The 20,961-nt window shown below is 40.0% G+C and overlaps 3 protein-coding genes across 6 annotated transcripts; 2 read left to right on the forward strand and 1 right to left on the reverse strand.

The window, feature by feature from the left end:
* Positions 1-3,518: 3,518 nt before the first annotated feature.
* On the forward strand, positions 3,519-6,780 carry LOC129456248 (uncharacterized). The gene is made up of 4 exons (XM_055221818.1): positions 3,519-3,650; positions 4,479-5,055; positions 5,289-5,630; positions 5,897-6,780. The coding sequence occupies exons 2-4, from the start codon at positions 4,519-4,521 to the stop codon at positions 6,209-6,211; spliced, it is 1,194 nt and encodes a 397-aa protein (XP_055077793.1). The 5' UTR covers positions 3,519-3,650; positions 4,479-4,518; the 3' UTR covers positions 6,212-6,780.
* Positions 6,781-7,186: 406 nt separating this feature from the next.
* On the reverse strand, positions 7,187-13,850 carry LOC117371609 (bone morphogenetic protein 7-like). Its single transcript, XM_055222012.1, has 7 exons — positions 13,463-13,850; positions 10,506-10,707; positions 9,079-9,227; positions 7,862-8,062; positions 7,628-7,701; positions 7,440-7,550; positions 7,187-7,336 (listed from the first exon to the last, which is right to left on the reverse strand). Exons 1-7 carry the CDS (start codon positions 13,848-13,850, stop codon positions 7,187-7,189), a joined length of 1,275 nt encoding a protein of 424 aa, XP_055077987.1.
* Positions 13,851-15,248: 1,398 nt separating this feature from the next.
* rae1 (ribonucleic acid export 1) lies at positions 15,249-20,791 on the forward strand. 4 transcript variants are annotated; one of them, XM_055221821.1, is made up of 13 exons: positions 15,249-15,358; positions 15,727-15,845; positions 16,004-16,108; positions 16,228-16,320; positions 16,413-16,499; positions 16,576-16,662; positions 16,737-16,808; positions 17,373-17,480; positions 17,722-17,828; positions 17,946-18,021; positions 18,090-18,284; positions 19,697-19,782; positions 20,419-20,791. In XM_055221821.1, coding segments are annotated over exons 2-13 (1,107 nt in total). In that variant the 5' UTR covers positions 15,249-15,358; positions 15,727-15,755; the 3' UTR covers positions 20,420-20,791. The 4 variants fall into 4 exon arrangements, with proteins under 4 accessions (XP_055077796.1, XP_055077794.1, XP_055077795.1 ...); XM_055221820.1 differs by having other exon boundaries at positions 15,261-15,358; positions 15,735-15,845; XM_055221819.1 differs by lacking the exon at positions 20,419-20,791 and having other exon boundaries at positions 15,260-15,358; positions 15,735-15,845; positions 19,697-19,786.
* Positions 20,792-20,961: the final 170 nt, after the last annotated feature.

Here is a 20,961-nt window from a genome sequence, read left to right on the forward strand (position 1 = left end):
AGGAGAAGAGAAGTCAGTGTCCGAGAGGAGCTGACAGTCTGACCAATGAGAGGAGAGCAGAGGAGGAGCTTGTGTAACTGCATGGCACAATATCAAGGAGAAGCAGACACATGGCTTTGTTATTTTTGTGTCATCACTGATTTTGGGTGTGTGCTTTGAGTCTTTTTTGAGTTTAGATTGAATTTGCAGCCAAAAACAGCCAAAATAAACTGATCTTAGAGGTTTAAATAATAGCAAAGGCATCTCAAAACTCATTCTACTTTCTTTTTAATACATGTTACATCTAAAGTTGCATGGTGGCACACTGAATACAGAAGTCCAGTGCATAAATGTTGGGTCTAGATGCTTCTGGGGGACATCACATTGACTTAAAATCCCCAATCCTGATTTTAAACATAGTTACTAACCTTAATAGGACTTAACTTTGGCTTTTTATATGGATCAGACCTGGACGACGGAGGGATTACACAGACTTTACACAAACCTTAACCTGTTTTAACCCATATCTGAGCTTTAAATCATGGCTTTGTCCTTTGTTTTGTGTGTGTGTGTCCCTGAATCTGTCGACTTTTCCCATGACATCCTGACTGTGTGAGCTCCTGCTGATGATTGGAGGATGGTTTCCGAGCCTGGCCAGCCCTGGGGCCCATCTTTAGTCACCTGCCCCCATTTAAAAAGTTTCAGCTCACCTGTTCGTGGCTGCTGGACTTGGTGGTCAGTCTGTCATATTCATGTGTCTCTTTTGTGTGTTACTACAGTGTTAGTGACTCTGTTTTGAGACATGTGACTCAAGATTTCATCAAGATTTTGCTATGTGTTGAGCTGAAAACATTGTACAAGATGCCACTAAAACTATAAGAAACAACAACAACAACAACAACAACAACAACAACAACAACAACAAATAACGGCCTTACAGTGTCACTCCCAATTAGGAGAAAAACAACAAACTAATAAACTTAATTCTGATTTGATTAGCTGTTGGTGCATTTAGCCAAGTCTGCTCTTTGAGGCTAGTGTGCCAGTGAGCTTTTCTCAGTTTAGCTTACCTGTATAGACAAAAAAAACAACAACAACAACAAAAACATGGTGAGGTTGTGTGGCAAAAACAGTGCAGGAATTAACCCAACAGACACAGGTTTATTTATCTAATGTAAAAAAGGATCTGTTCATCTAATGTCAAAAAGGATCTCTTTACTGTGCATCGATTCATATGTAAAAAAACAAAACAAAACAACAACAACAACAATAACATAATAATAATAGTCCCTGTTCTTTCCTGTCAAACCCAGTCACGCGCTCAGGGCGCCCTCTGCTGGTACGCATGCAACGCTGCATCTGTCTGATCAGATTGATTAGAGTTTATGTTTTAATTTTTCCATAAAAAAAAACACTTCGAGGAGGAGAGTATTATTATTGTTTTATGAAGCTACAGGTTTTAGAGGGTCTGACCTGTGTGTTTCTAAACGTTATTATTACAAAAACTTGTAGAGGTAATGACAAATAATATGGAAATTACAGCTTTCGTAAGGCATAAAAAGAGCACATTATACTTATTATAAAACCAAAATGAAAACAAAAGGATTTGAGACACTGAATATAATATTTTCTTGACACAGACAGATTTAAGCAGTTTCAGGGAGGAGCAGAAAAGTTTAAATTCATTCATAAAATGTTGATAGAGTCTCTCCATTTACAACAGTGACTTTAAACACATCTTAACTCGAGCAGGAGACAAACAGAGGCCGTCACCAGGGCAAGCTACAAGTCAGACATGTGGATCTGCAGAACTGTCTTTTTTATTTATTTTTTTATTAGATATAGTTGACTTTATGTTTAATGCCATATGGAGGAAAACTTCAGACAAAAGTAACATCTCCATGGAAACAAGCAGGTGGCAGAACCTCCACTTAAATTATATTATATTATTAATTATATTATATTATATATTATATTATATTATATTATATTATATTATATTATATTATATTATATTATATTATATTATATTATATTATATTATATTATATTATATTATATTATATTATATTATATTATTATTTATTTAATTTTTATTTTATCTTATTTTGAGGGCAGTGCATATTCAGTAACGTTTCTGTAATTAAGGCCACATAGTGCATCATTTAACGTTATATTTTCTAAAAGATATTGTATCTAGTTCCAAAAAAACTTTAATTCATGTTTTTGTATATGTTTGTGCGTATTTGTTTTGTTTTTTGTTTTGTTTTTTTGCCATTGTCCTACAAATAAAGTTCCCGTGCTCACAGATGGAAAACGGGGCTAGTGAGTAATTTTCTACAAAAAAAAATATAGGCTACACTCTTTGTAAATGTCAGTGGCTTTTTTTTTTTTTTTTTTTTAAGTGCATTTGTGGCCAAGTGTGCGGTGTGAAGTAAACCCAGTGTGAATGTGAATCCTCTGCATCTTGTGTCGTACAGAAGAGTCTGTGAGAGCGAGTGGGCAGAGGAAACACAGCATGACTCAACATGAGAAATCCTCTTCAAAGTCTCCGCTGGGCTTCTCGGGGGTTTACCTGCTGAGGGCATAAAAAAAATCAATGACTAACTGAAGTAAATATGAGGCAAAAAGGCAAGTTTATGCGTTTAAATGTAAAAATGTAAAAATACAACAGGCAATGTTTAAGAGAACAGCCCCAGGTCTCACAAAGTACAAAAATATCTGCAGGAGGATCATGTTTAACTGATGCTTTGAGTTAAATAAAGTTCTTACATTCAAATAGTGGAATGAATAGTGCAATAATGTGAGATATATTTATACAGTGCAGGGATAAAGCTGTGGATACACTCACATTTAATTCACACTTCACCTGCAGCAGTAGAAGCTCAGTGACACTTGTGGTCTGTCCTGTAACTGTTTCCTCAAACGCACAACATGATCAAAGTACATGATGTTGTTTTGCTGCTCAGCTTTGGATAAACTGGTGAGTTAAATTACATTATTTACCAGCCTCGTGGGATATTTACCTTTTAAAATGACTCTGTACAAGCACCATTCTTCACACGAGTTTGTCTGCATCTTTCATAATGCTGCATGTTGTTGTGTTTTTTTGTTTTTTTCTGTCCAGGCTGGTCTAAAGTGCTGTTTGCCACCCTCTCTACACAAGGCAAAGCGCCCGAGCCATCAGGCTGTTGTACTGTACGCCTACCATCAGTTGAGGAGTGGCACGGCAGACTCATTTCTAATTATACTCCCAACTGTGGAAAGCTATAGAGAGGAGGGATATTAGTGCAAAAAGGTGATTTGAAATGAAGGAGAGCCTGAGAGCCCAGCAGTCACCATACGAGGTGAACAGGTTCAGATGTGAGCGACTGACAGATAGAGACAGAGAGGAAGAAAACAGAGCTGTGAGCTGTGTCTCAGAAAGGTTAACAGGACTGGCTGAGGAGAGTGGGAGTGCAAAATGTAAAAAGCGAGTAGGAGGAAAGAGAGAGAGGAGTGTCTACTGAGCCTGTCTGGATGTTTATTCTGCTTATTTCACCTGCAAACAGGGAGCACAGAACCCAGACAGGTGTACGTAGGAGCAGCTGTTTGCAGGAACATGTCTGAAGACGTCTGAGTGGAAGAGGCAGAAAAGGATGGAGCGACCTGAACGTCTGCCAAAGAACTAGGTGAGAAATTACAAATGCTCTTGTTTTTCTAATTTAATTTGCTCAGATGTAACAACACCAGGGATGGCATCACACAAACTGCACAGAAGATAATCTCATGCAATTTAGTTTGCATAACATGAGCGTGCAGTTAACAGATGACCTCATAAGGTGACGAGTCAGACATATCTGATGAGACTGACCGATGACCCAGACGGGCAGCATTTGAATGAATTTACCTGGGTGTTATTATTAATAGACACATAAAGCATCACTCTGACAGTAAGCTCAGGATGCTCAGCTCAGAGTGGTGACGTATAAGACGACCAGCATCTTCTCTCCAGGTAAGATGTGTATTTTAAATTATTACACTTTGGTCATTACATCACTTTGCTTTTGCCGTCTGCTGCATCTGTGTAAAACCTGTAAGAGCTGTAAGAGTTACTTATACTCAGCCCAGTCGTGTGTGAGTTTTATGAGGAGGCCAGCAGAAAGGCGTCGCATCACATACGTTCCATAAGGAGGCCAGAGGAACTTGCAGATGTAACCTATGTAACTGCGCCCACTGTCGGCGTTTCGTTTGCCATATTCTTGCTTTGCTCCTCACATCATCAATTGTACTGAGCTGTATTTTGTTACCATAGCAACACGTTATCTTAGCCCTATCAACATCACTGAAGGCCTTAATTTGCTCCACGCGGTGAATCAAATGGTTCTACTGGCTACAAGAGGCACATTGTATGGCTCTGGCTGTGTGCTCATGATATTTGTGTAGGTGTAGGTCTCAGGTGAGAGCAGTGCTACGATGTTGTGTTGTGTTTTCTGTAAAGCACATCTTCTCATTTTCAGGGGAAGTCAAGCTTCAGTCCAATTGAGCAGCGTCAGCGACATGAGCTTCTCCTTGTACCCTCCCCTTGTGCCTGATAGAGACAGTCTCCCCTTGAAGAAGAGGGACCAGAGACCAGACGACTCTCCTCCCCACAGTGCACAGTGTGACAGCGCCATGTTTAAAGCCCCCTATCCTTATAAAAGACATAACAGCCCCTTCCAGCCTGTCCCAAGGCGTGTGCGGCCACTGCGCCATTCATGGACGCACCACTCGAGCAGGATCAAACCACATGCCCTGTCAGCGTTTACAGACTACCAGCACTGGACACAGATGAACAGTGTGCATTCTCCGCAGTCATGGAGTCCATTTCACTTTGATCAGCTGCACCCTCACCTGTCCGGACCCTCCAAGTATGTACAGCCCACACCTGTGTCTCTGCACAGTGCTCCTCACTGGGACAGGAAACTACAAGATGCAGACAAGGAGGTGAACGGACGGAATAAAGGCCTGAACATGTGCAGAAAAGACGTCATATCTAATGGATCTACACTGGAAAACATAAAGCAAACATCACTGAGGTCGAGTGCAGCTAAATATGTAAGTGCAGAGTTTTATGTGTGAAAGCAGCACTTACATTAAAGATACACTCACTTTATGTCAGTGTCTTGTTTTTGAATATAGGAAAATACAGTATTAGCTTTCACTTATCATTTGTTTAGAAATATTACTTTTAGCAGTTCAACTCTCAGTGTAGGCTTTGTATTTTCACATACTGTATGAGCATATCAGATTGTGTGTGTGTAATTGAATTTTTTCCTTCTTTTCCTCAGTTTCACAAGCCATCTAAGCCCCCTCCATGCCCCATTCTCAAAGTTCCCTTCAGTGAAACCCTCACAGTGAGAAGTGTCCCTCCACAGACCTCCAGTCAGTCCCGGTCCTGTCTCAGCCCTCTGCCCTGGCTGCTGCCTCATTTTGAGGCAGGCTCTTTAGTCGAGCTGCAGGACGGCCGTCTGCAGCGAGTGGAGAGTCTGCAGACAGAGGACTTCCTGTTGGGGGCGCTGGCCTGTCCCGACCTGCGCCTCAGCTGCTGCACCGTGCAGAGAATCTGTCCCTCAGAGCAGACCCCGTCTGTGTGTCGCCTGCTGCTCCTCCTGCACCAGCCGCTCTCTCAGGTGAGCAGTGTCATTGTAATAATTCAACTATTTATCTATTAAATTTTATATTATTATTAAGTCTAAAGTAAACTGAAGATAAGCCTCCTGTTTTAGGCCTGAATTACCAGTAGATCAAAGCTCCCCCTGTTCATCACATTCATTAAAGTTGTGAAAAACAATAATAAAAAGTTAACATAGTACATGTTTTGTGATAGACTTTACTTTAATAGTTTCTACAAAATGCTATTTCAAAGCCCATGAGCGCATGTGCCCTCCCCCTGCAGGAGCTGGTGGATGTGCACCTGGAGTACCCCTTCTTTGTGCGGGGCCAAGGCTGGTCGTCCTGTTGCCCCCAGAGGACGGCCCGTCTCTGTGGCCTACAGTGTCGGCAGCTCTGCGTCGGGGATGTGTGCCTGGCCCTCACCCCCCTCTCTGCTCCATGCCCCCCAGACTCAGCCTCCCAGGAGCCAGAGACCCCACCCGGCTGGACACAAAGGTGTGAAAAACCATTGCTCCCCCCAGGCCTCCAGGCACCACCCGCTGGGGACAGTGGAAGACCTGATGAGGGGCGCAAGAGGCACTGTTCAGCCCCCAACTGATCACCAGACTCCACAGACGTGTTTGTCAAATGTAAAATTGACCATACAGTGTTTCCAAATGTCAGCAGTGTGTGCGACGTGTGTGATGTGTGCGACGTGTGTGACGTGTGTAATCTAGCACTTTATGTCCAGTCAACTGAAAAGTTAGACACAAAAAATTCAAGAAAGGTTGTGTCCCTGTCCCTGCTGGCACAATGACACTTACAAATTCAACTTCTGCACCAAAAATATACTGAAATATACTGGAATTTAGTTTATAAGCAAATTCTTACTGATAATATCCTTTTTTGCTAAGCTTGGTTTGTTGAAAAAATCTACCTCTTCTTTTTTTACCTCAAAGTGGGTGTAAAAACAAGAGCAAATGCGTCGGGAGGTGAACATTATCCCGAACATTGGAGTTAGACGTTTGACTTTGAAGCTGACGTCTGCACTGAGAGATGCCAGAGTGAATGGTCTTGTGAACGTTTCTGGATTCAGAGCTTTACTTTGTATAAATTTATGCTTTTGCCTGAACCTCTTGTCCTGAGCGTCGCAGATTTACAGATAATAAAACAATCCCCTCAGGTTTCATTCACATATCTTCAATCACACTTTAAATAAGTTTAATGGAGTGGCTAAACATATAAAACCAAATATTTGCAAAAATGATGCAAAATATAATTAGAAAAAGTAGTTGTTTTTATTATTAAACCTGCAGCCCACATGGCTGAACACACAGCAGCACAGTGATCCCTGCACAGTTACAGTAATATACTGTATATTTGCTCTGCCGCTCACATCCCACACATGATCATTTACTGCATGGATTATTATTTTATAGAAGCCTTCAGTCTTTTAATACACACAATCCATGAGCAAAGAACAGCACGTCTCAGCCACAAAGTCAAACCTGCTGGATAAAAACTGTTAAGTCCGTCTCTTGGTCCATGTTTTATAATCTTCCACTTCTTCCCGAGTGGAGGGAGTGGGTGGGGGTCAGTGGCAGCCGCACGCCCTCACCACCATGTTACGATACTTCTTGAGGATGACGTTTGAGCTGTCGTCAAAGTAGAGCACCGAGATGCCGTGCAGCTGGGTGGGAGCGCAGCAGGGTTTGGGGACAGTGCCAGGGTTTATGAAGTGGACCTGGGGTTAGACGATTCAAACATTAAAATAAATACCAGTGTGTGTGATGTCAGTGTAGTGCCTGAGTTAGATTAATGGACAGGGAAAAAGCTGATATACTTACCAAAGTTTGTACAATGGCGTGATTTGTGGCGTTCATGTAGGAGTTAAGAGGAAACGCACACTCTCCATCACAGTAATACGCTGCATATCCCTCTGGAGCAATGATCCAGTCCTGACACAAATAATTAAGACAGTGATCAGTAAATAATTAAATAAGAAATACAGAAACGATCAATTAGAAACAGATACCTGCCATCCCAGATCTCTGAAGCTGACATATAACTCGTGTTTTTGACAGCCATTTTTAGAAAAGCCAAGTGTTTCTGAAATTCAATGAGAGAGTAAGAAGATTTTATTACAATTTGAACGTCGACGGTTCAGTTCAGTTTGACATTTATTCCCTCAAAACCCCTGGAATCAAACCCACATTATTTACAGAGCACTTTTACTGAATATCTGAAGGTAAACGATCTCCAAACTCACCTGTCGCCGCCTCCACCGCCTTCAGAGCGTCCTGCACTGTCCTCTGCGGCTTATTACGGTGAGAGTTGCGCCCCCTGTGGGCCGATCTGACATTCCGCAGCCGCACTTCGTTGGCTTTGAAGAACACGACCATGAAAGGCTGTTTGTCCTGGGACCCTCCGCCCGTCACCAGTCCCGCCAGGCCCGGGCTGCTCCTGCGTCCTGCGTCAGAACAGAGTAGCGTGACGTGAGAATGTCCACTGACCACAGAGGCCTCACAACAAACACGTCTGGCGCATATTTTCATCCTTCCTAATACAACCACAGTCACCACTATTGAAGAAAAAACAGTTGAGCCATTGAAAAACATGTGTGCTTTTTTATTGTTGCAGTATTTATTTGTTATTTTATGGCCTGGAGACCTCGTAATGATGGAAAATATGTAAGCTGACATGACCGAAAAGAACATACCATATCCCTTTACCGTTTTATACACTTAACCTCCTGAGACCTGGTGTCCTCATCTGTCGACAACACATTTTGGGTTGTTTAGGCCACAGTGCAAATTTTTAGAAGAAGAACAGCAACAAGAACATGTTCAATTTTGAATATTTCTAAGAGTTTAGAATATTTATTTATATTTATTTTTATTAAATCTTTTAATTTAATTTTTTTAATTTTTTTTTAAATTATTTTTATTTTTTATTACTTTTTTTATTTTTATTGTATTTTAATAAATTAATTATTTTTTATTTTTAATTAATTTGTTTAATTTAATTTTTATTTAAAGGCATCAGCAATAATAATAATAATAATAATAATAATAATAATAATAATAATAATAATAATAATAATACATTTTATTTATAACGCACTTTACATTTGACACCAAATCCCAAAGTGCTACAGTGCAAAAAGACTTTAAAAACAGAAGAAGTTGATGAGAGGTACCAGTTTGGATGGCTTCTGTTTTGGAGGCATTTAGCTGCAGGAAGTTACAAATGAGACACATTGTTCCTAGAGGCACAATTGTTTCTCATTTTCATAGTTTCATAGTTTTTGCAAATAAAGTCCTGCAAGAGCTCGGGTCTCTGGAGGTTAAAATATGTTTGTGTCCATATATCAGTGAATGCATCAATCCCACCAACTGTGCTTCATTGATAAGACCCTTTTTTATTCTTTCACTATCTGTTAATCGTCTCATTCATGTGTATTTGTATTTCACCGCTCATTCTGACCGTGCCTGTCCTCCAGAACCAGGTGAAGGCCCAGGTTGTGTTCAGGGTTGAGTAGCCACAGGTTACTAGAGGCGGTCAAATCAAAAACCATCCATCCATCTTCACTCGCCCACAGCTCTCTCCGCTCCAGCAGCAACAGCTCTCTCTGGCTGCGAAAAGAGAGAATTACAACAATTATCACACTCTGAACCAGCAAAAGTTTTAAATAACTCAAGAGATTCATGTCAGCGAGAAGCAGTCACCCGACACCCCGTTTTCTGCTCCCCCCTTTGTCATAACATCAAAAATATTTAACCATTCTGAAGCAATTATTTTCATTCTTTTGCTAAATGAAAGGTATAAAAACATATGAATGTGTGTGGCATGTTTGGGAAGTGTCATGTGACTTAAAATATATTTGGGAAAGCAATATAAAATAATACGTCCATTATCTGTGTGGTCTCGTAATGGCGACGCTTCACGAGGGCAGTTTTTCTTTTTTTGTCTTAAAAATGAGAGCTTTTAGTAGTTTATCTGCGCTCGTTTGTAGTGTTTGAAAGGCTGTTATTGTCCTGTTTGGGAATAACAATGATGCTCAACAGTAACCGCTCACATCCTGGTTCTAAAACGACATTTCACATATATTTTCCTATATAAAAACATTATATAAAAGGTTTGAGAGCTCGCTATGTGACAACTAATGATCACAAGACCTCTAAGACCACTAAGTTCTTCAATTATGTTGCTGAATCTGCCTTCAAACTCTTAATATTTTAATCTGCAAAGTCTATGGGGAAAATGTGTAGAAAATGTACTATCTCCACCCTAATCTCCATCTAAAATACTGCAAAAAAGCCATAAGTACTTTGCATTAATGCTGGACTCATTATGTGCAAATAAAACTGCAGGGAGAGAGTCATTAAACGTGTCATTTTAAGTCATAATTGCACATGATTTTAAGAGTTTGTTTCTGTTGTTTGAAAGAAATATCCAACGATTTATGATCCACAAATGCTGAGCTTGATTATTATTTGTTGCTCCACAAACTAAACTCACTCAAATCCTCCTTAAAATGGTTTCCGCTGACAAATATAACGTTTTTGAGGTTGAGTAATGTCATTACTTTTTGGAATAACTGAAAAAATTATAATTAATCAGAACTTTTTGCTGTTTTTCCAATTTATTCTGCAGCTTCCACCTCAGGAAAACAGATTTAGATTTTTACATAAAACTACACCAGGACAGTGCGTTAATTTACTCTTACAAAGTGGTTATCTGTCCTCAATCTCTGTGACCTCAACCTTTGACGAGTAACGAAGCGCTTCCTCATCTTCCTCACCAAGAAGAGCTGAAACTTGTGGATGATTGACGAATGTTGTGACCCAAACATTGGATATTTTGGCTCTGAGCTCTTCTGTAATCTGTTGTACTTCTGTAAAAGCGTGTACCTGTTTGTTAACTTGGGCAGGACTTGGTAGATGCTAACAATAAAAGTCTCATTTTCGTGTCGTTCGTGAATAAAATCCTTATAGACTCTGAATTCTGCTGCGGTGATGGCTTCTCCCTCTGGAATTCGAGACAAGTCGAATTTGAACTCTGTCAGAAGCTGCTCCTGCTCCTGCTGGTGGTGCTGCTGACGATCGTTTTGTTCTACTGCAACGAGAAACAAAGTGGGCACTTGATTAGATCTCATCACAACGGAGGCAAAGACAAATGTTTGATAATTAGTTATGTTTGTTCGCCTCAAAGTTTTGCAGAGAGTACAATCAGATGTTGCCTTTATGATCCGTGCCACAACTCGGAAGCAGTGTGGCCAAGAAGGAGAAAACTTCGATTGAACTAAACATCACTTAAGCGCATTGGGGCGTGCGTTCATGCCAGTGTGGGAGAGAGGAAACCCACTCCTGGCTCCGTTTGGTTCTCTGTTTAAATTACACACATGTGCCGACCACAAGAAAAGGCCCGTTAAGGCACAGGCCGGAAAACCGCAGCAGTCAGTGTACTTTTATAAACAGACTCATAGAACATATAGACGATTTCGCAAATTCATGTGTGACTTAACTATAGTGGTGCCACCCACACCTCTGTAATCACTTTGCCAGGATCATTGCTTCTGGGCACTGACAGTAAAGTGAAGAATGAGACTAGAGCTGTAAAATGATCAAGACGCTGTGGGGTAAACTTGTGTCGTCTTTACGTGTTATGGGTCAAATCATAAAACGGATAAGTGCTCAATAGCAAGGGTTAGACGGAGGTGAATGATTTTCTGTGGAGCAAACCTGTAAATATAGTCAAAATGTTTAATTACATGAGGTAGGGGATTACACAAAACAACTCCGGGACTTTCAAGGATCATAATTTGGGGTAAAAATATAACTGAAAAGAGGGGCAAAGTGTGCCAGCTAAGAAACAGAAACACACTTCAAGAGAAAGATTCAAAACTTCCTAAGCGTTTGCGTTTACCCTTGACCCTCGTACACGTATGAGTCATGACAGTGATTATTTTTCTGCCCGGCACCCACAATGACATCACCTCTCACCCTTTCTGACAGCTTACTACTGATTTATACACAGCCTCTTTATCCACAGCACACACTCTGGACTAAGTCTTCTAAAAACATCTCCAAACCAAAAACACACTGTCGTTTGGAGCTCCACATTCTGAACCTTGCCAGTCATTTGTTTGACCGCAATTAAAGCCGGGAATGGAACCAGGAGTGTTTTTATGAACGCTATAATTGCTTGTAAGGACTCGGCTTGTTTATGTTAGGGACCATTAGCTGCACTGATCAGACCTCAGATATGCAAACTTCCCTGTGGGAGGCGTTTCAACACTTCACAGTGCTCCTGACACAACCAGGCCACACACCCGCATCCGCCCCACACTGGAGGGGAACGGGGAGGTGGCATCACGAGTCTGCTCACCTGAAAAAACGTCACTGGAAATGCTTTATGCTTTAAGATACGACATCCTAACCAGAAAAGAACATGGAAAATGAACTTAACTACAGTGCTACAGTTACAAGAACCAAAAAACAACACAACGGACATTTGTTTTGGTTAAATAAATAGTATCATCAATAACCAAATATTCTTTTGATTAGAGAAACACAGTGAAATTTACTAATGTGTCGTCAACTGACTGATTAAAAGGAAAGTGAGGGAACCACCAGAGATGAATGGATCAGACTGGATAAGATTGTTAATGGGATTACACAAAGACAAAGGTTCTACCAAACATCTCTTTATGTTTAGAGAGAAGCACCAATAGAAAAACGTAACTAAAAGACAATTTAATCAAACTGTGTGCATATATTTCAGTGATGTGATGTGGGCCTGGGCTGAATGTTCTTCTTTATAATTCATATGTAAATGTCTCTGATCATCACATGGACTCCAGGCTTTACAGAGCTTTTTCTATTTAGCACAATATAGATTTGAATTTACTTTTGGTCTCCTGCTGGTGCCCAGAGTCAGGACTGAAACAAGGCTAAACCAGGACTGAACCAGGACTAAGCCAGGACAAAACCAGGACTAAGCCAGGACAGAACCAGGACTGAACCAGGACTAAATCAGGACTAAACTAGGACTAAACCAGGACTAAACTAGGACTAAACCAGGACTAAACCAGGACTAAACCAGGATTAAACAAGGCCTAAACCAGGTCTACACCAGGACTAGATCAAGACTAGAGCAAGACTGAACCAGGACTAAACCAGGACTAAACATGGACTGAACCAAGACTAAACCAGGACTAGACCAGGACTAAACTAGGACTAAACCAGGACTAAACCAGGACTAAACCAGGACTAAACCAGGATTAAACAAGGCCTAAACCAGGTCTACACCAGGAGTAGATCAGGACTAGAGCAAGACTGAACCAGGACTAAACCGGGACTAAACATGGACTGAACCAGGACTAAACCAGGACTAGACCAGGACCAAAGCAGGACTAAACATCTTGAGTCAGTGTTTCAGTTTTGTGCAGTTTAAACCTGGAACATTCTTCCTGAAGATGTGAGACAGGCCTCTACTTTGACAATGTTTAAATCCAGGCTAAAACAGTTCTTTTTATCTGTGCATACGGCTGAACGGGTTTTATTCTGCACTCTTCTGTTATAATGTTAATTTTATGATGATTATTTGTGATTATTTCTGTTTTGATTTGTCCTATCGTGATGTTAATGTCTTTCTTATTCTGTAAAACACTTTGAATTACTCTGTGTACAAATTGTGCTGTACAAATAAACTTGCCTTGTCTTTCAGACCAAAAAAGGTCCTTGATTAATTCATTTTAATTAAAGACTTTTTTGTTCAAAGTTAATAGCTTCAAATATGTTTTACAAAATGCTGTTTCTGTCACCAAATTTCAACAGTTTGAACATCACACAGACATTGAACTCACCCATATTGACAAAACTCATAACTGTGTCTGCCTCATCCAGAAAGTGGCTGTCCTGTGGAGAGAGGGGCGCAGGGGGAGCCCGGGTCACTGCTGCAGGTTTGTTGTCCCCGTGGAAGTTTGTAGAGATGGTTTTATACAGATCCAACATGAACACGGGCGCTGCGTTCTGTTTGGTGTGGACCAGGGGCCGAGGACGCTGCGGGAGACCCAGGATGGACAGGATCTCCCTCTGGATCTCCCGACGCTCCTGGCTCCGGAGTCTCCTCTGGATGAAGCTAGAGTGCGCCTCGTTGTCCAGTGAAAAGTTGGAGAAAGCTACATGTGAGGAAAACACACAGTGGAGCCAAGAGAACCAGCAGAGCGCCACGGGAAAGGCGTTTGGCATCATTTCAGCGCCAACTTTTACGCACGAGTCTGAACTGTTCTCTGTCAAAATTAACTAGAAAGAAATGAAATGGCCAGTGTGGGTTTCCTCTGCGCGCGCTCCTGGATGCCTCCTGTGAATGTCCTGGTCCGTGTGCTTCAGTGCGCGCTCCTGGATGCGTGCTGGGACCGTCCTGGTGCGGTTCCTCTGCGCGCGCTGCTAGATGCGTGGTGCTCGTGCGTCCTTGCGCGCGCTCAACTGAACCTCTGCGCTTTTCTTGAGGGTTTTGACAGAGTCTGGGGGTGGGAGGGGCGCAAGAACAGGTCCAGACAGACTCAATTAAACGGATCAGTGTCCAATAAAGAGAAAGACTTTGTGTTGATAATGTGAGGCTGGGTGTGGACTGAGTGCCTGTTTTACATATGTGTGCCGCTACAGAAAAGGCTTTTACTAATGAACTCGTTTAGCAGTAAGAAAAGGTAGTGTTTCTTGGCATGTTGACTTTTACTATTTGAATGAATTTATTTATTAAACTTTCTTCTGAACAAACTCCCTGATCCACTGGGTCTTTGTGAACCCAAAGTGCACAATATCCTCAGCCTTTGCTCAGGCGCCTTTTCTTTTCAAACCATCAGAGAATCAGCTCCAGACTCTGAAACTGTCTGTAGATTTTAATAATTTTACTAGAAATTTGAAAAAAATAATAAATAAAAAATAATATTTTTTTGTAAGATTCATGAATTTGTGTATGGTTCCTGACAAATAAATAAATAAATAAAAAGAAAGAAAGAAAGAAAGAAAGAAAGAAAGAAAGAACGAAAGAAAGAAAGAACTCAATACCAAATATGCTCCATTTCCAACAGCACTAATCCCATCTTTTTCTTATGTTTCTTTTCTCATCTTTTCTCATCTTTTGGGCTGTTGTGCTCAACAATCAGCTGCTGGAATCTACCTAACATTCTTGAACTACAGTTAAAGACTTGGTGCTTAAGCCCCTGCAGTGTTAAAGATGATCTACAGAGATTATTGTGTCAGGGCATCCTATTCAAACACTAAAGATCTGAAGCACCACATTTTAATTTCAAATAGGACACAGACACAGAGGAATGCATAACAACAAAACACGAGGTAATCTTTCGTTTGTGTAGTAGAACTGTCACAAACAACTTGGGAATAGTCCAAATCATCAGTTTAATCACAATCACAGTCTAGGCTAAAATGGACAATTTATATGAACTCTGGCCTAATAATTCTTTCTGCTTTCACATTAACCCAAAAACCACACAACATTAACAAATTCAATACGTGAAAAGTGTTTAATTTGTTTACGTAGATCTTTGAGAAACAGAAAGAAAAGAGTTTGTGTCCTTCTCATGTCTTTCCTGCACCGCCCCCCAGCGGCCGGTTTAGAGCGCTGCTGCTGACGTCATCCACCTGCGACACCTGAAAAACAAGCGCCACATTTTACTTCACCCAAATATTTTCCGGTTATTTTCAGGCGGATTTTATTTCCTCATGGTTTTGATTTAGTGGTATGTATTTGTTAAACAGGACCATGTTTATTTGTTTGTGCTCATTTTGTTTTGCAGTTGCACAGTTTCCAGAGAGGCTAAATCTGACATGTTTAGCATTAGCAAAGAGGTTATTTCATACTGAAGCCGCTAAATGAGCCCCCAGTGCACTGTTTTTAGTCAACTACGGGCTTTTGTCATAGTTTCATATATACCTGTTTTATAGTGAGTTATGAGCAGGAATTATTTCAATTCAGCCAGATTCTATCGTCAGACACTGAGAGCTGAGCCTCAGCGGAGACACGGCCATGTCCATGAACAGCATAAATGTTCATCATAAATGTCCATGTTTATCAGTTTGTTTATATTCCGTGATTCTTTCTTCACAGGGCTCGAGTGGAGGAACTGTTGATGCACTATGAGTCTGTTTGGGACAAACACGGGCTTTGGGACCGGGGGGACAGGGGTCTTTGGCAGCACAACGACAGACAGTCACAATCCCATGAAGGTAACATCAGCCTCAGGAGGTTTTTTCTATTATAAAACTGCTGGTGTATCACTTCATTTTCACTTTCAGTTCAGATACAAAGCATGAAAAATGGACCATTAACAGTTACTGTTCTGTACTGTTGTTTTTCCAAGTCTGTGGTTTTAAACTTGTTACAGGATGTAGAAGTGTCTTCTCCTCCTGATGACAGCATCAGTTGTCTGGCCTTTAGTCCTCCCACTCTGCCTGGAAACTTCCTCATTGGAGGATCGTGGGCTAATGATGTGAGTTAAAACAAATGACACATGCATCATTCAAGCTTTCACTAAAGACATTTTTAATCATATTCACATGTTTGAGATTGAGAAAGCTTCATACTATTTTTTTACTTTTTTTTTTTCAGGTCCGCTGCTGGGAGGTGCAAGACAATGGCCAAACAGTCCCTAAAGCCCAACAGATGCACACAGGGCCTGTGCTGGATGCCTGTTGGAGTGATGTGAGTTTTGCAGTGTTGTAATTGTGGTGCTTATACTTTAAAAATGATAGAATTCATGTTGATTTTTTTTTTTTTTTTTTTTGTTAACGAAGGATGGTAGTAAAGTGTTTACAGCCTCATGTGATAAGACGGCCAAAATGTGGGATCTTAACAGCAATCAAGCCATGCAGATTGCACAGGTTCAGTAATAGCACACGACTGATCATTAGAATTTTAGAATATTGTTGTAACTTGTTACCTTTTGTTTACTTACAGCATGATGGCCCCATCAAAGCTATTCACTGGATTAAAGCTCCCAACTATAGCTGTGTTATGACCGGCAGTTGGGACAAAACACTGAAGGTACATTGGCAGACTTTTTCCTAACATTGAACGTCAATTTAAATTTGTCCAATTATTCTCTTTTTCTCTTTAAGTTCTGGGACACACGCTCTCCCAATCCCATGATGTCATTGCAGATGCCAGAGAGATGTTACTGTGCAGATGTTGTAAGTATTTTGTATATTTGAATTCCACATTTTTGAGTGATGCAGTTATTACTTTTTCAATTCAATAATAATAATATGTTGTCTTCAAGAATTTGTTGATGTCTAATATCAAATAATACCAGAACACAAATTTAAACTAAATATTTATTTTCTTAAAATGTGAACAACATGATTACTAAATTGATCAAATCTTCAAAGAACTGTGGTGCAGATACAATTTTAAATAAAAGTTCAAATAATGTTCTGGGTCAAAATCAGCCAGGTTTTGGGGCAAAGATAAATTTAATTTGGTTGTTTAGTGCACACTGAGTTACCTGCGCATGTAAATGTGTTGACTGAGAGAAGGCAGCAAAGACTTTTTTTTTTTCCTTTGTTACATAATTTTTCAATGTAGAAAGTGGTAAACAAAAAGAAATACACATTGAACGATAAGGTCTCTCCAAAGGTTTGAGTGGTAGTGTAAGTTTTCAACCCATATTCCATACATTTTCTTTCATCCACCAGTCACTTGCCATCATTTTAAAAACTGTACCTTATTTATAAACTACTTTTCCTCTGGTTTAGGTTTATCCCATGGCGGTGGTGGCTACAGCTGAGAGAGGTCTCATTGTTTACCACCTGGAGAACCAGCCGTCAGAGTTTCGTCGCATTGATTCTCCTCTTAAACATCAGGTACTACTAACACATATTCTTTTTTCTAAATCTTGAATTGATGACATTGAAATTCAAATTTTAAAAAAACAACAGATTTATTTTCATGACCAATCTGATAATTCAGTACAACCACGGACCTCCCAAAACTATTGCCTTTACACATGACTGACATTTTAGCTCATTTTTAAATGGACTTAATCTAAAACCTGCATGCAAAATGAATGAAATTAAATACTGACATGTCTGGGTTTCCTTCCAGCATCGCTGTGTGGCCATTTTCAAAGACAAGCAGAACAAGCCAACAGGATTCGCTTTAGGAAGTATTGAGGGAAGAGTGGCCATTCACTACATTAACCCTCCAAACCCGTAAGCTTTAAATTTCATATCTAATATTAGTATGTGCTATTTTTTACAAAGTTACCAAAACATATTTTCTTTGAAATGTGCAGCCAAATATTACTGTGTATTTTATTTTTCTTTCAGAGCTAAAGACAACTTTACCTTCAAGTGCCACCGGTCCAATGGGACCAATACCAGCACTCCACAGGACATCTATGCTGTACGTTTCCCAAAATGGTTGAGATATGATATCCACAACATCGTGTACATATCTATTTCCTTGTGCAGGTGAATGCCATCTCCTTCCACCCTGTGCATGGCACTCTGGCCACTGTGGGTTCAGATGGACGCTTCAGCTTCTGGGACAAAGACGCTCGCACAAAGTTGAAGACGTCAGAGCAGCTTGACCAGCCCATCACCGCGTGCTGCTTTAATCACAATGGGAACATCTTTGCATACGCTTCCAGCTATGACTGGTCCAAGGTACAAATATAAATATATTCAAATATATTATGTCCAGTGCCGTTAAATGCAGTTCAAGGTGTGTTTTATATTCAGGATATGGATAGTTGCTAAACACAGCGCAGAATCATATTTCTAAATGCAAGCTAGTGCAGTATTAAAGGTGACAGTGATTAGCAGTCGTCCACCACCCCAAAAGTCGCAGGATTGATTTCAGGTCTGAGGAAGTTCTTCCCCAATAAGACATTTATATCGGTCAGCTCCACATGAAGCACGCTCCCGTTGGTTCAGTGCGCGCTCACTACAGTGAGGGTCAGTGGTCGTCTCGTGTGTCTGCAGGAATCAATCACCTGAGCTCCCACCGAGAGGAGAAAGCACCGCGGCGATGCATGGACCAGTCAGGTGAAAGTTTTAGTACTCAGTAAGTTCGGTCGATCTGCCGTTCACATTTTAATGTATTTTTGGAGCCTGCTAATATGAAGCTAAGTGTCTTCAGTCCCCATTTGGCCCAATGCTCGTTTGTGATGTTTTTAATGACCATTTTCATGTTCAAGAAGAAATTATCCAAGAAATTATAACGAATTATAGCAATGTGCTGTAAGACATGAGATTTTACATACTCGTGATGATACTGTATGCACGTGCATAACCAGTGAGGTGTCTACAGAACTTCAGTAGTTTAGCTCATAAAACCATGAGTTTGGATCTCCATATAGGATTTAAGGTGCATTTTTCAAGAGCCACTGCAGTGTGATCAAAACCCCTAAGCAGTGAATACAGTGTACTCAAGTAAAAAGTAGAGATTCAAATATTGACCAAACAGTAAAAGCTTTGTTTTAAGTCTTATTATACTTAAGTTGGCTAATAATACTAGTGGAAGAGTTTAAACAATATAGTAGACTAGTAGTAAATGTGTACTGTATTGTCTTTATTTATAGACCTGTCATGTTAAACTAGGCTATACAGGGGACCAGCTCATTCTTTAATGTCCAAAATATTGTGTTGATCCCAGTCTTATATGATTCTCTTTTGAAGAGTCCATTTACTGTAATAACACTTTTTATTTACTGGGAAAAACTATATAGACAAAAGTTAAACTGGCTGCTCTGGGGAGCAGTGGGTGCAGGATTTTAAATAAGCTATAATCTATCCTAATTTAAAAAGATACCTAGAGTTGTTTTTGTATCATTCACACACATTTCAATAAATGTATGTGCCTAGCGTCCTCTGCTGGCATGTATACACACATTTTGTGACATTTGTGTTCCTGGAAAGTATTTGCCAGTGTATTGCATAATATTCACTTAAGCCACAGAAAATATTTTTTTCATTCTTCATAGAAAAAGGAAATAACTTGTGACGGAATATGACTTGTTTATTAATAATCTTTTAAACCTCTACCACTCGATTCTAATGGTTCCTCATTGTTTTAGGGCCATGAGTACTACAACCCTCAAAAGAAGAACTATATCTTCTTAAGGAACGCTGCAGAGGAGCTGAAACCTCGAAACAAGAAATGGTGAGAAGGGCAGCCACACTAAACCTGGAGACAGAGGTCACTGGATCAGGCTGCCCTGCTTCCTCAGAGTCCTAAGACTGGGCCTCATGTGTTGCACTTGTGGCCAGACAGAATAGTGACTTGAATCAGATTTCCGCACTGCTATTAAGGGTAGTCATTTTGCTGTGAATGCTGCACTAACATGAAATTAATACAGTTTAGTTTATTTTTTGGGAGTGAAACTGCAGAATGTGCCTCTGACTTAATCACGTCACAATCATGTCAATAGGCACTTTAATGGTAGCAATAGATTTATCCAGACCTATAATGATCTTGCCTTAATAAATGTTGGTGTGATTTTATTTTTGAAATGTTGTTCAAGCCTTGTAAGAAGTACATAATTTTCACATTGTTTTATTTATTAATTTCATAATATTTATGGGAATTTTAGATTAAAACTTGTAAAACAAGCTGTAAACAATTACTACCAAACTCACAACATTATTTATTTCTGCTATAATTTATTAATTTATTATAACACAATATACTTGTGCTTAGATATTTTTTCTCCCTTTTTTTCTTCTGTGCAGATCTGATTTGAAATAAATCTAAACTGTAAACTTTTTTTTGTGACTGACTGCTTGCTCCTGTCTTTAGATTCGTCGTGCCAAGTCACATCTCTTGTGAAGGATTGCGGAAGACCTGCTGCTTTATTGTTTGTAAACACCCCAGACAGACTCCTTCCTTTCGACAAACACACGGACCAATGGGGTGCTGGGTACAGTGCATGGACCAATCAGAGGGGGCTATGCCGCTCGGTGCTGATAACAGATGTGTAACAGTTTGTTTCTGTCGTCATCACAAAAGGGAGATCTATTGTTGCACGATGTTGATGTTTCTGCATTATATTTTGTGTCCATCTTATTTTTTACTGTTATCCAAAGACTTTTCTTATCATAGGCTGTTTATGATTTAGCTCAAATGGATCTGGATGTCAAATAAATAAGTGCATTCACTGTTATTCAACATACTTATTCTGGGCAGAGTTTGATTCAGGTTTTTTTAATTTATTTTTTTAACCAAACTAGCAACAAGGAAGTCATTTTAACCTGCCAGTAGGTGGAGCTCTGCAAATTATGAAAAGATGAGACTTATGAAACCTTAAGGGAAATACTGTTTATGGGTCCAAATAAGATCAAA

Source organism: Periophthalmus magnuspinnatus, chromosome 5 (assembly GCF_009829125.3).
Source record: "Periophthalmus magnuspinnatus isolate fPerMag1 chromosome 5, fPerMag1.2.pri, whole genome shotgun sequence".
Classification (NCBI taxonomy): domain Eukaryota; kingdom Metazoa; phylum Chordata; class Actinopteri; order Gobiiformes; family Gobiidae; genus Periophthalmus; species Periophthalmus magnuspinnatus.

What these genes read in the sequence shown, in the direction of transcription:
- LOC129456248 (XM_055221818.1), top strand. Translation starts at nt 4,519, where the DNA reads ATGAGCTTCTCCTTGTACCCTCCCCTTGTGCCTGATAGAGACAGTCTC. An exon ending in GGTCGAGTGCAGCTAAATAT is followed by an intron (nt 5,056 to 5,288) that starts GTAAGTGCAGAG and finishes TCTTTTCCTCAG; the next exon opens with TTTCACAAGCCATCTAAGCC. An exon ending in TGCACCAGCCGCTCTCTCAG is followed by an intron (nt 5,631 to 5,896) that starts GTGAGCAGTGTC and finishes CTCCCCCTGCAG; the next exon opens with GAGCTGGTGGATGTGCACCT.
- LOC117371609 (XM_055222012.1), bottom strand. Translation starts at nt 13,850, where the DNA reads ATGATGCCAAACGCCTTTCCCGTGGCGCTCTGCTGGTTCTCTTGGCTC. An exon ending in CTGCCCAAGTTAACAAACAG is followed by an intron (nt 9,228 to 10,505) that starts GTACACGCTTTT and finishes CTCTTTTCGCAG; the next exon opens with CCAGAGAGAGCTGTTGCTGC. An exon ending in GGCGGTGGAGGCGGCGACAG is followed by an intron (nt 7,702 to 7,861) that starts GTGAGTTTGGAG and finishes ATTGAATTTCAG; the next exon opens with AAACACTTGGCTTTTCTAAA.
- rae1 (XM_055221819.1), top strand. Translation starts at nt 15,756, where the DNA reads ATGAGTCTGTTTGGGACAAACACGGGCTTTGGGACCGGGGGGACAGGG. An exon ending in GAGGATCGTGGGCTAATGAT is followed by an intron (nt 16,109 to 16,227) that starts GTGAGTTAAAAC and finishes TTTTTTTTTCAG; the next exon opens with GTCCGCTGCTGGGAGGTGCA. An exon ending in TGGATGCCTGTTGGAGTGAT is followed by an intron (nt 16,321 to 16,412) that starts GTGAGTTTTGCA and finishes TTGTTAACGAAG; the next exon opens with GATGGTAGTAAAGTGTTTAC.